Raw genomic sequence first — 16,460 nt, forward strand, 5'->3', positions numbered from 1 at the left:
ACACGAACGTTCATGTGCATGAAGTGTTCATATACACATTGTATTCATCTTATATATATGTTAGTTTTAAGTAGAGATGTGTTTTATAAACTAATTTTAAGACCTAAAACATATCATTTTAGACATACAATTGCATTGTCGCACACAGTGACATACACGCCAGATCACGTTTCGACATGCCCCATTTGGATGTGACCAAATGTTTATTGTCATATGGCATTCCCTAGACAATGTAATCTTAATCATAGCTTCATGACATAGATGTGAAGGTATGGTTCAGCTGAAGATGACCCTATGCAAGGGGTCGAAACCAGTCCTGTAGCATAATAAGTGCAATAAATAAGTATTGATAGGTGGAATCCTTTCCTATTTCTAATTGTGTAATTCGTCAATACAGAAATGAAGATTATAGATTACGAAACCCTGAATATGGTTTTCCCATTTTCACACTAGGCAAATACTGGGCCTGTACCTCAATTAAGGCCATGGCCACTTCCTTCCCACTCCTAGCCCTTCCCTGCCCCATCGTCGATATAAGACTTATCTGTGTCGTTACGACGTAAAGCCAATTGTAAAAATTGCAAAAGGCAGGCTGAAGTTTCACAGAATTATTTTATTTACAGGGAACACAAGTTAATGACACGAGCACCATGCAAGACTACTCCAGTACTTCAAGCTCAAGGCTAGGAGCTGTTTGACCGATCTACTGTAACTTCTCTACAAACTGTTTGTGGCAGTAGTTATGATGTAATTTATTCCATAATTCACAACACACTTCAGCCACTTCAGCTCAATTGCCCTACAAGGCAGGTATTTTGTCGTCATTTCACGGGACTGACTATTTTTCAGAGCAGTCAAGTACTGAAGTGTGTGGATTGTCTTCTGTTCAAGTGAATTTAAGTGATGTCAGTGCTACCGCCATAGAAAATTAAAGTCGTGAATTTCATCCACACACTAATTTACTACACATTAACAAGTCCGAGTGTAGAATCTTCCGAAATTAACACATCAAATTCTGTAACTGGTACTCCTAACCACCAGCCAACTAGATATTATACTGAAGGTACAGCATGTAATACAAATATTAGAGCCCGTAGCATTGTACCTGCAACTTCTGACCCCGTTCCTACAGTATCGTTAGGAGATGAATATAACGGAATTGCCAGCTTATCAGTGAAACAAACCAGTGATAATGCAGAATGCAATGACCAAAACTACTAGTTTACTGATAGATCAAGGAAAGGACAAAAAAGAAAGCATCCACATCAGAGTAGAGAAGAACGAAAGAAAAGATGACAGCGGAATGAATCGTACATTAGCCAACAAAGAAAAGACTGTCAGTGGCTCCAAGTAGCTTACACGTAGTGGCCTCCACAGTATACAGTACCCATGCGTCTTGGTGGGTGTGCTAAGTACCAACTCATGAGCCCAACTTAGCACACGGGGGCGAAACGCTGGCAGCCAGGAATGAGTTAGCTGGAAAACTTATAATGTCCAGTAACAGACCATTTATACTGGTATTATAAATTTACTCATTCGGGACAAATGTTTCAGGTTCCCTATGGGAATCAACATCTATATCATCTGATGGCCAAGCAGGGATTAATTTTTGGGAAAGAGACAAAGTCTATCACAGTACACTGGCATTGCCGGTGGCTCCAAGTAGCCTACGCAGTGACCTCCACAGTATGCAGTAGCCATGCGTTTTGGTGGATGTGCTAAGTACCAACTGACGAGCCCAACTTAGCACATGGGGGCGAAACGCTGGCAACCAGGAATGAGTTAGCTGGAAAACTTATAATGTCCAGTAATGGACCATTCATTTTGGTATTCAAGTTTCTCTCTCATGCTATAAGCAATTATTTCATTCCAAATTCCAAGAAAGACATTTGCAACTTCTGAGACTATAAACTCTCAAATAAACAATAGCAATAGTAATGCCAAAGCACTAAAGATGAAGTTGCTTGTTCATCAAGAGAATGCAGAAAATGCTCGAAGTCTAATGAAGAGTGACTTCAAAAAAAGCAAGTGAAATTAATGGACTGTCAGTGCTAATCTTTGACATGCAGAGAACACTGCCCCTGCCGAGAATTCCAACAAACGTTATATTCTATAAATGTCAGTTATGGTTGTATAACTATGGAATTCATGACGCTTCATCGAACAAAGGATTCTGCTACCTGTGGCTGGAGGGTCAAGCTGGCCACCATACACTGTCTAGGGAACGCCATATGACAATAAACATTTGGTCACATCCAAATGGGGCAAGCTACCAGCTACCAGCAAAAAAAAAAAGATTTCTCGTTTCCGGGTGGTAAGCCAGCTAAAAATGCGGCAAATGGAAATAAGTAAGCTATTTACCCAATAATGATGATTTTTGGAGACAAAGCGCCCCTAAGTTCCTTTTTTTTTTTTTTTTTTTTTTTTTTTTTTTTTTTTTTTTTTTTTTTTTTTTTTTTTTTGCTAGTTGTTGCAGGCTGAACGCTGAAAGGCATAACAGTCTATAATGATAATGTATGTATGTATGTTTTATGTCGCACCAACACAGATAGGTCTTACAGCGACGATGGGACAGGAAAGGGCTAGGAGTGGGAAGGAAGCGGCCGTGGCCTTAATTAAGGTATAGCCCCAGCATTTGCCTGGTGTGAAAATGGGAAACCACGGAAAACCATTTTCAGGGCTGCCGACAGTGGGGTTCGAACCTACTATCTCCTGAATACTGGATACTGGCCGCACTTAAGCGACTGCAGCTATCGAGCTCGGTCCCCTAAGTTCCAGCAAAGATTATATTCCACTGGCAGATTATATGGAAGTTACGAGGAAATGCCGAAAGAAGAACAAACTTGTGGTCAAAGAAATGAATAAAGTGGATTTTAAGGGCACATTTTCTACTGAAAAACAGATAAACAGGAAGAAAGGCACCAAGGGCAACGTGGTAAGCCGGTTAAAAATGCAGCAAATTGAAATAAGTAAGCAGAAGCCATGGTTGCTGACTTTTAAACGAGCTTTTGATGACACAGAAGAAATTAATTTGAAGAGGAGAAGCACATGCCAGGGTGACCAGAACAACTTTAGTTTTTGCCTTGATGATCTAAGGCCAAAAGGCTATATCGCTGCCAGAACTGCAAGATATTAAGAGTATCATGCATCGGATACCGTCCGATGCCAAGGAGTTCTACGAAGGTCTTCATTCAGAAGGGAACAGTTTTGACGACATCAAGGGTTTTGGTAGTGAGCTTGATTTCTCGATAGAAGATGAAACCTAAGACAGTATCGGTTTCTTATCAGTTTAGCAACAGTTCATTTTGTATTGTTATTTTACTTATTATTTTATTATTAATTTAAACAAGGTACAAACAGGTGGGAACAATGGCAGGAGGGTACTTGGAATGAGGACATAAAGGCTAAGTTAGAAATGAACTCGACGAATGAAGTTGTACACATAAACTGGCTTCGATGGTGGGGTCACGTGAGGCAATTGGAGGAGGATAGGTTACCTAGGAGAATAAGCCGACGATGGTTAGACTCAGTTTCTAACGATTTAAAGATAAGAGGTATAGAGCTTGATGAGACCACAGCACTAGTTGCAAATAGAGGATTGTGGTGATGTTTAGTAAATTCACAGAGGCTTGTAGACTGAACGCTGAAAGGCACAACGGTCTATAAAGATAATGTATGCGTATGATTAAGATATATATTCAAATTTATTTGTGCTTTGACTAAAATATTGAAAAGAAAAACTGCTATTGTTTTAAAACAAAAGATTTCTCAGTGTACATTTCAAGTTATTTGTCCAGGATCCTGAAATGACAACCTACAATCTGTTTTCCAGTCATTGACCGGGTCAGGGATGCAGATATAGACTATTAGTATGATGGGGTCACCACTCCCAAAGTGATTTATTAATGACTGATAGATGCTATGAAATGAGAATGGAGAGTGTTGCTGGAATGAAAGATGGCAGGGAAAACTGGAGTACCCGGAGAAAAACCTGTCCCGCCTCCGCTTTGTCCAGCACAAATCTCACATGGAACGACCAGGATTTGAACCACGGTATCCAGCGGTGAGAGGCCGACGCGCTGCCGTCTGAGCCACGGGGGCTCTCCAGGATCCTGAAATAGTCTAAATTAATGTATGAATAAAAAGGGAAAACTAAAAAAAAGGGTGCTTAGCAGTTTTATGCATAACTGCTGTGTTTGATAGAATAACATAACAACAAGACATGCGCTGAAAATGGCGCTTAGTACTTTTAAGCGCAACACTCACAAATAAGATAAAACATCTAAGTGACAAATGCTCTTAAGTAAATTTCCTGAAGTATTTTTCTGATTTAAATGCAAGAACTGTCAACATTGCATAAAAATAAGACTTTATGTGTTTTTGAAACTCAAATAGTGCCAACAGGGGAGATTTAAGAGTTGTTTAAACATCCAAACTTTCAATCGCATTTTTCTCAACTTCAGCATTTGGCGGATAGCTGTTTAATGCATAACACTGTCCATGTATGCTTTGCTTGAGAGCGATCATCTTGATCGTGTTTTTGGTCTCTTTTAGTGATGACAGCCACTTAATATCTCCGTTAAAAAATTTAAAATGGACTCAAAATGGAGTACTTGCAAACTTCAGTATTATTCCAACCCATGTGACAAAAATGTCAATGATTTCCTAAGACTTGCATTCTGTGAGGTAATTGTAATGTAAGTACTTGTTGAAAAAGTAATTAGTAATTGTAATGAAGTAAAATATCTCTCAAGTAACTGTAATCAGCCCAATTACTTTTATTTTGTACTTTTCTCATCACTGGGTAGGACATGTTCATACATATAAGATAATTAACTTGTTTACCTTCATCATCTTGGGTCATTTCTTTTCCTCGTAAAGCAACATAATTAGAGATATCAGGTCTCTTAGGTGAACTTTCTGCATTATTTTCATCATTACTGAGCATTTCAACCACCTGCAAAAATAACATTATTAGACATGAGCAGGGTGCAAGATCAAAGCTCGTAGAATTCTGTAATCAAGTCAAATAAGAAAATGCAGTTGATAAAAGAACGATTATGCCAGATAATACTTAAAATTCAAACAAAGAACAATACATGTCTGCATATAGAGGGTACATTATTTGTTATTTGGAAATAACACACGAAGGACATAAAGTACAGTCAGTAGGCAGTTTTAAATATTTAGGAAGTGTCCTTGAAGAAAGTGGGAGAAACAGGAGACTGGTCAGCAGACAGGTAGTTCTTTTTATGAAAGTTATTTATACATTGGACAACATCGGAAGAAATCAATGACTGAGCTCTTTAATTGGTTACACCTGGACTTTGCATGCAGGTAAGTGTAGTTCCTACTGGGCTAAACTTGCTGACTCTGATGTTAATTTCAGCTGCCTACCTCCCAGATGCTCGAGCGTAAATGAGCCACACTGGAGAGAGACATTTCGAACATCTGCTCTAAGGCACTGTGCGTAAGTCCCTTTTCACCATCTGCAACTAACCACACATACATTATAGACCGTTATGACTTACAGTGTTCAGTCTGCAAGTCAAAATGTAAACGAAAAGCAAACAGTGTGGGAAGTTTAAGCTCGAGCGTCTGGGAGGCTAGCAACCAATCTGAAATCTTTAAGCGTGCGCTACAACAAATCTAATCACCACAGACCTATGGTTCCTATGTTCACAATACTTGTATTTGTACCATCTAACACACTCCTTTAATTTATAATTTATTGCAGCCAATGGTCATACACACAATTATTCACAATGATTAGATTACATAGGTAATTAAATTCCATAGAGTAAAAAGGTACAATGTCAGATAGTCATTGTCAGGTCTTTACTAGCAGTCATAGTGGGAATCGACTTCCGTTCTGCTTGTAAGCAGGTCCGTACAGTGGTGCTCGTGTGTCCATGTGTTCCATCTGTGACAGGACATTTAGAGCTGAACTCTGCCTCACACATATTGTAACGCACAGTGATGGGAGGCCGTTTGCTTATCTAATTTGCGACACTGTATTGAGATCGCATTTTGCAGGGCACAGGGTCTGCCTAATTTGCAACACTCTGTTGAACATGCCTCTTCCGCTTGTAGGTGCAAGCGGTTCCTTTTTACCAGTCTTTAGCGAGTGCGGTAATGGATATTGTTCTTGCGGTGCAGTTGATGAGGTGGTACCTGAGGCATTTTCAACCACAGAACCGGCAGGTACATTCTTCGTCTGGTTCGTGGTATCCAGCAGTTTGGCATACCTTTCCGTGGAACCCGTGGACGGCGAATCGGGTGAAGGTGTGGCGTAGGTTGAAGCCTGGCCCTTTCCATTCGTCGTTTCTCGCTGCCTCAGTTTCATAGAATTCTTCCGGGATTTGCTGTGCTTTTCGTCGTCTTTCTTCCAGGACTGCGGCGGATGCTGCGGTGTCGGGAAGGTTGAAGGAGGTTTTTATGTCCTCTAGGAAGAACGGCTCATCCACCAGGGTGTACACCAGTCTGTTCTTTGTATATTTTGATAGTTGGAGGATTCGCTTGAGGTATCTGGCTTTGATATTTTCAATCCTTTTTAGATTCGCTGTGGTTAGTTTGTGCCAGACTAACTGTATACCGTACGTGGCTACCGGGGCAACTTTTTAATTTATGAAATTAAGTTTTTCTGCACCCTGTATATATTTCACCATTGCATTCATTACATACCACAGTTTATTTTTATGTGAAACTGATGGGAAAAAATAATCCCAATTTATATCACCCTTCAGTTTTTCTTCATGTGTCAGTATGAATACAACTGTCTCCGGTAATTGTCCTCTCATTTTAGCTGCAGTAGCCGTCTCCCCTAGTTTGACAAAAGGCAGGTAATATATAAGTAATAATAATAACAACGTAAACGTTTCCACCTTTTCAATACTACAATATATTCACAAAATTACAAATTACACGGTACTAGTTTCGACCCATCTAGGGGTCATCATCAGCCGTATTGGAGCAAAGATCATTTGTGGCGAAATCCTAAGAAAATGCTCCAATACGGCTGATGATGACTCCTAGATGGGTCGAAACTAGTACCGTGTAATTTGTAATTTTGTGAATATATTGTAGTATTGAAAAGGTGGAAACGTTTACGTTGTTATTATTATTACTTATATATTATTCTCAGTTCAATACGGACCAAAAACATGAAATTCATAACCATCAAAAAGGCAGGTAGGTAATTCCGGATCCTGACCTAATGTGCCACATGGAATGTGACATGGCTGAACGGGCTGCAATTTCAGTATACCAGTATGTACGAGGAACAAGATGTATTAATAAACTTGCTGCAGTATTTTGGATCCTTCTGGTCGTCTGTGATTTCAGGCAGATTACATTGTATTCCACTTAAGGTTTGAATTTTTTTTCTTTTTTTAAAAGAAGAAACCATTTTCCTTTCAACCAAGTAAGTTGGCCATGCGGTTAGGGTCACATAGCTGTGAGTTTGCATTCGGGAGACAGTGGGTTCAAATTCTACCATCGGCAGCCCTGAAGATGGTTTCCAATTTTCACACCAGGAAAATTCTGGGGCTGTACCTTAATTAAGGCCGCGGCCACTATCTTCCCAATCCTAGCCCTTTTCCGATCCTTGCGGTGCAAAAAACCTTTGACGTGTTAGTCATCATCATCATGTTCATTTCCCCTTGTCTGGCCCCTGCCAGATTGATAGCACTTCAACACCACTGCCTCTCCTTCCACCACTCCTCTTCAATAATTGTATTCCAGTCCAGTCTTCTTTTTCTTATACTGTTCTTGACAGAGTCCATCTATCTCGCTCTGGGCCTCCCTCTTTCCTTCTAAGCCTCCAACACTTGTTTTGGTATCCTTCCCTCATCCATCCTTATAACATGTAGAAACCATCCGAGTTTATTCTTCTCCATCCTATCACTCAGTGTTTCTACCACTATCTCCTTTCTGACCTCAACATTTCTTACTGTGAATATTGAATTTTCACGACCACATTGTAATCGAAAGCGACTTTCAACCTATTAGGTCGTGTTACGTACATTTAGTACGTGTTGAAGAGATGTAACGTACAGAACAAAAATGGCCAACCAGACACCAGTGGGATCCAAACCCACAACCTCCCGATTTTGCGTCGGTTGCTCTACCAATTGAGCTATGGTGGCCTAGGCCATCTTTGTTCTGTTGGAAAGGATCTAAGCTACAGGTATGGTACTACAACCATCACACTGTAGAGTGCGTTTAAGTTGCCTGTTGAGGGCCAAGTCAATGAATATTGAATTTTCACGACCACATTGTAATCGAAATAGACTTTCAACCTATTAGGTCATGTTACATACATTTAGTGCGTGTTGAAGTGATGTTAAGTACAGAACAAAAATGGCCAACCAGACACCAGTGGGATCCGAACCCACAACCTCCCGATTTCGTATCGGTTGCTCTACCAATTGAGCTATGGTGGCCTAGGCCACCTTTGTTCTGTTGGAAAGGATCTCAACTACAGGTATGGTACTACTACCATCACACTGTAGAGTGCGTTTAAGTTGCTCGTTGAGGGCCAAGTCAATGAATATTGAATTTTCACGACCACATTGTAATCGAAAGAGACTTTCAACCTATTAGGTCGTGTTACGTACATTTAGTACGTGTCGAAGAGATGTAACGTACAGAACAAAAATGGCCAACCAGACACCAGTGGGATCCGAACCCACAACCTCCCGATTTTGCATCGGTTGCTCTACCAATTGAGCTATGGTGGCCTAGGCCATCTTTGTTCTGTTGGAAAGGATCTAAGCTACAGGTATGGTACAACTACCATTACACTGTAGAGTGCTTTTAAGTTGCCCGTTGAGGGCCAAGTCAATGAATATTGAATTTTCACGACCACATTGTAATCGAAAGCGACTTTCAACCTATTAGGTCATGTTATGTACATTTAGTACATGTTGAAGAGATGTTAAGTACAGAACAAAAATGGCCAACCAGACACCAGTGGGATCCGAACCCACAACCTCCTGATTTCGTATCGGTTGCTCTGCAACTGAGCTATGGTGGCCTAGGCCATCTTTGTTCTGTTGGAAAGGATCTAAGCTACAGGTATGGTACTACTACCATCACACTGTAGAGTGCGTTTTAGTTGCCCGTTGAGGGCCAAGTCAATGAATATTGAATTTTCACGACCACATTGTAATCGAATGCTTTAAGTGAATCAATGTATTTCAGTCGCGCGCAGTTGAAATTCATCCGGCCGCGGGGTAGGAAGCTCTTTAAATGGCTGAGACGCTGAGGGTTAATCATTGCCCCAGACGAGTGCGACAGGTTTTGGCAGCCGGCACAATTCCTATCCTCGCTGCTAGATGGAGGCTCCAATCATTCCATTCCTGACCTGGTCGAATGACTGGAAACAGGCTGTGGATTTTCATTGACAATTTATCACTACCAAAGGGTAGAGAAGGGTCCACATATTCAATACCATTAGCTTAGGGTGAGCCTTGTATAGCTGTATATTAATCTCTATCTTCTAGCTTCTCTTCTTTTCACAACTATTTACTTCAAATATTTTCTTTTCAGACATTCACTTCAAACCAGATTAAACAATAGATCACTATATCTGATGAAAAGGAATACTTATTCAAGTTATGAATGTTCCCCTTCAAGCTACATACAAACCATTACCCATACTATTCAACAAGACATAATTTATCAAACAAGTGATTCGACTATACAGATGGGGAACGCCAACTCCCAGATCAACTCAGGAACGTTTGGTTGCTGTGGGAGTGACGATATAGTTCGGCAACAGCCGCAGCAATTTTGATGTGTCATTTGGTTTCAATGTTGGATGTGTTGTCGAACTTCACGAATGTTTTAGACTTGGATTTTAAATCGAGACATAGCAGATTGTTTTCTTTATTATTGGGTGTAAGTGAGCATATGTTTTCCAATTTGATCGTGGCTGAAGATGACCCAATTTATGTGGGGTCGAAACTAGTACCAATTATATAGGACACTGTATTAAGCTAATGGTATTGAATAAGTGGACCCTTCTCTACCCTCTGATAGTAACCTGGAAACATCCTGACAGAAAACACGAATGGCAGCTAGACCATGTCTGCAAGGATAAATATCACCATCGAGAAAATCTACTGAAACTACTGAACGCATCTCGATACAATTCCGAGACTACAACCATTCAATAAATTACCACAAAATTAACTCGTGGGCAAAAGCTAGTACAGAATACACTAAATAAAAGCTAAACCGATACATAAAACTTACCACTTTTGTTTTGAGGGGCAGTCGGGCCAGTCTGACGGGCAATCCTCGTTTCCGTCTAGCCAGGAGTAAGAAGTATGTTGCAGTATCATAATCATAATTCCATGAACTTAGCTGAGACCACATTTCCTCAACAGACTTCCCATAATACTGAGCCATAACTTTTACACAGTGGTCATCCCTCTCGTGCATCTAAAACATAGATATAAGAATAACTCAAGACGTGTAACAAGGAAGAATGAACTTTAGGTATACTAAAATGATTAGAATTATTAAGTATTCATGTTCTTTAGACCTTTTGCCCCAGTGTGACAGCGGGCTCAGCAGGTCAACTGCATACCTTTTGAAGACGCCAGCAGCTGCTGCTCTAAAATTATTCATTATTAAAAATAAACAAGAGTGCTTATTTTGGATGTATACCATATCCGGAACATGGCATTGTATGGAAGTAAAACACAGGCAACAAGAAAGAAAGAAAAAAAAAAAAAAAAAGAAAAGCTTTTGAAGTGTGGTGTTATAGACGAATGCTGGAGGTGAGATGTGTAGATCGAATCACGAATAAAGAGATGCTGAATTAAACTGGTGACAGAACGGTTTGGTAAAATTTGACCAGAAGAGATAGAATGACAGGAAACATCTTGTGACACCCAGGTCTAGTTTTTAGGTAAGACCAGTAGGCATGAATATGACAAAGAGATAACAGAACGGTGCGCCGGAAGTGTCCGAGGACATGTTTGGCTTGCCAGGTGCAGGTCCTTTGATTTGACTCCCGTAGGCGACCTGCGCGTTGTGACGAGGATGAAATGATGATGGAGACGACAGATATACCCAGCTCCCGTGGCAGCGAAATTAACCAATGATGGTTAAAATTCCCGACCCTGGCAGGAATCAAACCCAGGACCCCTGTAACCAAAGTCCAGCATGCTAACCATTTAGCCATGGAGCTGGACACTCTGAGGGAAATGCAGCTTTACAATTGGCAGCAACTTACATCAAGCAGCAGACAGAAGCAACAGCAGTTGAGGTAATGTTTATAAAGAAGTGGCATGATTTTGCTTCTAAAAAAGCAATTGACACAAAAAACAGAAAAAGATAATGGATATCTTTTAATTTTTTAATTCTGCAGAGTTTATGACACAGTGCTATACTGTAATGTGAGTCCTTTTGTTTACGACAGTCTGTGATGTTTATACGAAGTGTTAGTGTACCTTTACAAATTAAATTGAGGTTTTGTAATATGTTTTTCTGCATTTTATTTTCCACCATGAGTTTTAATCTCTCATCAGGAGTGAAATTTCAATAATGTATGGAGACGACATAAAGACATCAACTCATTTTGAGTGAGTATACTTGGTAGACACAACCACACTACTTGCGTTATACTTGGTTCTATTTTATGTACTGTATTTCACTTATGCTAAATATTGGTGACCGAACTAGGGGAGACTTCTGCATGGTGAAATGAAAGAGACACAATCAAGGACAGGAAAGATCTACTGTACCACATCCCATATCTTAAATGGCTGACAATAAGGTATTGCCTAAATAATAGCCATTGTTTCAGTTAACCCATATGCACCCACCCGCTCTTTGCTCTGACATTGCTAGGAATCCGCTAACTTTTTAGTATGCAAACTTGGTATTGCAAACTTTTGGTTAAAACAATATAGTGGGTAATCGACTGCACGTATTATCATGGGACCTGTTATATATTATTGATAAATTTCACGTTATTGCTCATGACACAAAAAAAAGAATACAGAAATATAACAAATAAAAAAATCCCTTTGAAAACTTAAATTTTTCATTATCTTACCTTGGAAGTTCTTTCGTGTGTGGTATGGCCTTAATTATACGACACGAACCTAACATTTGCCTGATTTGGAAACAATGAGAAACCAATCGCAGGGCAGCAAATTATGAGATTCAAACCTATCTCCCAAATGCGAACTTGCAGCCGTATGTCCCACTCGGTATATTATTATTATGATTATCATTATTGGCCGGCCCCGTGGTGTAGGGGTAGCGTGCCTGCCTCTTACCCGGAGGTTCTTGGTTCGATTCCTGGCCAGGTCAGGGATTTTTACCTGGACTTGAGGGCTGGTTCGAGGTCCACTCAGCCCACGTGATTAGAATTGAGGAGCTATCTGACGGTGATATAGCGACCCCGGTCTAGAAAGCCAAGAATAATGGCCGAGAGGATTCGTCGTGCTGACCACACGACACTTCGTAATCTGCAGGCCTTCAGGCTGAGCAGCGCCATGGGGTTTGGTTTGGTTTGGTTATTATTAAGATTCAGTCAGAGGATCAGTGGTAAGGTGTTCGCATCCAGGCACCAAGATTGTAGGTTCAAATCCGGCAGTCGTAATCAGATCTTGAGGGGCGGGAGAAAGTCCATTCGGCATTCCATGTTGTACGATATTACTACGCGAAAGATCTCTGGTGATACCTTTCGTGTTCATTCATGCACAGGATCATTAATAACTTCTTCCTCACTATCACTGCTAAAATCAGAGCCTAAAACATCAAGTAAGCTTTGAATTTCTCTATTACTGAGCATATCGCGCGAGCAAGCAAATTCCTTCTCAGCCATCTTCTCAACAACAGAAGACCGATATTTCGATCGATATTTTAATAAATTCTTTTTGCCAGAGAAGCCTACCACAGCACTCTGGTGACACTCTGAGACACCAAGAACAGATTTCAAGTAGAAATGTTTCCAGAAAAAGCCAACAGATGTCACAAACGTCTCCAATATGCAACCTTCCACCCTGGCGTATTAGTCCGCTTACGGATGCATAGGAGTTAAAAATATTAGAATTTCTACCTATTTCCATTGCTTCCCATAATATGACCAAAGACCTAATGTGCTTCTTTCTTGATCTCCAGCTGGTGACTGGGAGTGTGGAAAAGCCCCAATGTCAGTATACTGCTGTGGGTGCCGATGGACTCCAGACAATGTATACACCGTTCTTCCATTCTTTCCAGTTGGTGGCTAAGATTTTTTTTTTTTTTTTTTTTTGCTAGTTGCTTTATGTCGCACCGACACAGAGACACAGATAGGTCTTATGGTGACGATGGGACAGGAAAGGGCTAGAACTGGGAAGGAAGCGGCCGTGGCCTTAATTAAGGTACAGCCCCAGAATTTGCCTGGTGTGAAAATGGGAAACCACGGAAAACCATTTTCAGGGCTGCCGACAGTGGGGTTCGAACCTACTATCTCCCAAATACTGGATACTGGCCGCACTTAAGCGACTGCAGCTATTGAGCTCGGTAGGCTAAGATCTTGGCACCACTGATATTTCAGATCTTCCTCGATGTTCTCGAGCCACCTTTTCTTTGGGGCCATTCATTGGGTATTCCACAATGTTTGGCACTCTCACCAAGAGTCGAGTGGTGCTTACTTCAAAATTTACTATTTTCATGTTCCGTATTGATGACAATATAATTATTGTAGATAAATCGATGCAATATAAAATTAGTACTTCAATTCATTTTAATCATGGTACTAGTAATAATAATCGTATGGCTTCAGCTACTGTGCAAGACATTTTAATTTGACGCCATCAGTCTGTCTGACATTCCGTTCTACTCCAGATGGCAGACAAAGTAATCCAAAACTCTCTTGGGCGTCTGTGGCTGAGATTTAATGGTACCATCAGCCTAAGGTCTTAAAATACTTAAAAAACAAATTGACAATACATATAATAAAAATAGATAGCATAACACTTGAAAATAGTTTCATCTAATATTCAATATACAATAAAATAAGTCACTGTGTTGAAGATGCATACCTGCCAACTTTACAAAACCAAAAATCAGGAGATTCTGAGATACAATTGGTCAAAACTGCTTATTTTACATGTCTTGCATTACAGAAGGTTTATTTATTTGCTTTACATCGCACTGACGCAGATAGGTCTTATGGCGACGATGGGATAGGAAACACCTAGGAATGGGAAGGAAGCAGCCGTGGCCTTAATTAAGGCACAGCCTGGTGTGAAAATGGGAAACCACGGAAAACCATTTTCAGGGCTGCCGACATTGGGCTTCGAACTCACTATCTCCTGGATGCAAGCCCCTAACTGCCAACTTGCCCGGTCAATAGAGGAGTACTATGGAATATATTATAACATTTATTGTCTCAAAACCCAACTGTTGCTATACAAGGCTACAAGCCTAAAAATTACACGTCTCTATTCACTCACAGGAAGTATGTGAGTGAGTAGATTGGTCTCTGATAAGTCTTCTGAAAATAGTATGAAGTCGTGCTCCACATGTGTGAATCAGTCATGCACTCAGATGCCTTTACTTAGCAAATGCATAGATTAATATATTGCATCAAGCGTCCGCGCGATTATGCGAAGCACAATGCTATTTTTATCAAGTAATAAAATAAAATTTGATAGAATTGTCTCCAAATGGCTCCTAAATTACTAAAATAGACTCCAAATCTAGTGACTAGTCTCTAGAATTGACTACGCTATGTGAACGAACACGAACATAGCACGCGAGAACGAGAGATTTACAATCTATATATGTATCGCGATATACAGGTTTCAATAATCATCACATATTCACGCGCATTTCTCGCATTAATAAATGTCAATATTTCATTTGAAAGCAGCCAATGAGCGAAGGATTTCCGGCCATTGACGTACAATGCTGAAATGGCGAGATTAGAAAACAAATGTTTGAATTTCACCAAAAAATAAGCTAAAATCGGGAGAAACAATAGAATAATCGGGAGGCGTGAAAAAATGTCGAAGATTGGGAGTCTCCCCCCTAAATCGGGAAAGTTGGCAGGTATGAGGATATAACACAACACTTGAAAATTATTTTTTGGTATACTTCAATAAATATAAACCACTGTCTTGAAGATATATAAATAATTTGTTGCACATAAAAGCAATTTGCGAAAAATCTTAGTTGAATATTGGTTACTGATTACTAGGGCTCGGATGTTTAAGACCTAAAAATAGCCCAAATAAGCAAGCAAATACGACATCAAAAGTGGCAAAATATGACCTCAAAAGTGACAAATATAACGTAAAATGACAAAAAAATGACCCAAAAATGATTAATCTAAATATGGCCATTTTAAAATAAGTTATCAATTGAAATGGCAATTCCTTTGATACATATTTGTTAACTCAATTCTTTATTCTTACTTTCAAATTAATTTTCTGAGTCGCCATAAGACCTATCTGTGTCAGTAAAGCCACTAGCAAAAAAAACAAAAATCTTTGTATATATGTTTAGCAGTTATTCAGTCTATTGTCCTTGATTCACTTATCAAACATTTGTGAATACATACTGTACCAGGAAGGCATAGGCCCTGGCACATACGAGCGAACGGCTAAGTTACGATGCACAAACAGCTGTGCGAGAGAAGGTTCTCATTCTCACTGCACTGCCTGAGGGAGACCGCATGAGTGGAGCAAGGTCAAGTGACGTCAGCACTGAGTGTAGCTTCCCTTACCTTAGAATTCTCTCGAAACCATTTTTAAACTTCTCAATGCCAGGATCAATAAATAAGAGACCAACACTAAATTGTAGCCCATATTTAAAAGTACAATCCTGCAAATTTGAGAGTAATCCGTCCAGTGGTTTCCAAGATATAACAAGTTAAATTTTGGGAAGTATTATCACCCCTTCATCACCTGACTCAGAGTGCTGCTCGCAGCCGGATATAAATAGGTCAACGAACCGAGCGTATAGCCAGTGTGTTCTACGATTATGACAGAACGACAGTATTCTCCGTTGCGATCCACAAAGACGTAGAAGTCACACTCGAACACTTTGAAATTGTGCGAAGACGTCGACGTAAAGTTTCTACCGCGTCGTGACGAATGATTTGTTATAAAAAATTTCTCAGACTAAATCGTCATTATATAATATTTAGGAGTGTGTTAACCGAGTGAAGTTGCAATAGAAATTGTGATTTGAAATGTAATTGGAGATTTAAGTATTTCATTTACTAGTTAACGATATTGTGGACTTTGTCATTTTCATGTAATTCTGAACTTTGTCATTAACTGTGACAGTATTCTAAGACATTACGTGTGATAAACTAAACTTCTAATTTGTGACCATTTTAATGATTCTGAGACACATTTCTCCTATTCTAGTACAATTTTGAACTGTGTGAGATACTATTCCACTAAACAAAATGAAATGACGTATGGCTTTTAGTGCCGGGA

General features: G+C 39.9%; 1 protein-coding gene and 1 non-coding gene across 2 annotated transcripts in view; both read right to left on the bottom strand.

Annotated features, from left to right (window-relative positions):
* Positions 1–16,460, bottom strand: part of LOC136879281 (maternal embryonic leucine zipper kinase) — a 544,919-nt gene that overhangs the window by 474,477 nt on the left and 53,982 nt on the right. The window contains exons 6-7 of the mRNA XM_068228854.1: positions 10,261–10,449; positions 4,846–4,957 (exon numbers count right to left, since the gene is read on the bottom strand). Coding sequence (XP_068084955.1) covers positions 4,846–4,957; positions 10,261–10,449 — 301 coding nt within the window. The remainder of the gene's footprint in view (positions 1–4,845; positions 4,958–10,260; positions 10,450–16,460) is intronic.
* TRNAL-CAA (transfer RNA leucine (anticodon CAA)) lies at positions 8,669–8,742 on the bottom strand. Its single transcript has one exon. It is a non-coding gene; the product is annotated as a tRNA-Leu (tRNA).

Source organism: Anabrus simplex, chromosome 8, assembly GCF_040414725.1.
Source record: "Anabrus simplex isolate iqAnaSimp1 chromosome 8, ASM4041472v1, whole genome shotgun sequence".
Taxonomy (NCBI): Eukaryota; Metazoa; Arthropoda; class Insecta; order Orthoptera; family Tettigoniidae; genus Anabrus; species Anabrus simplex.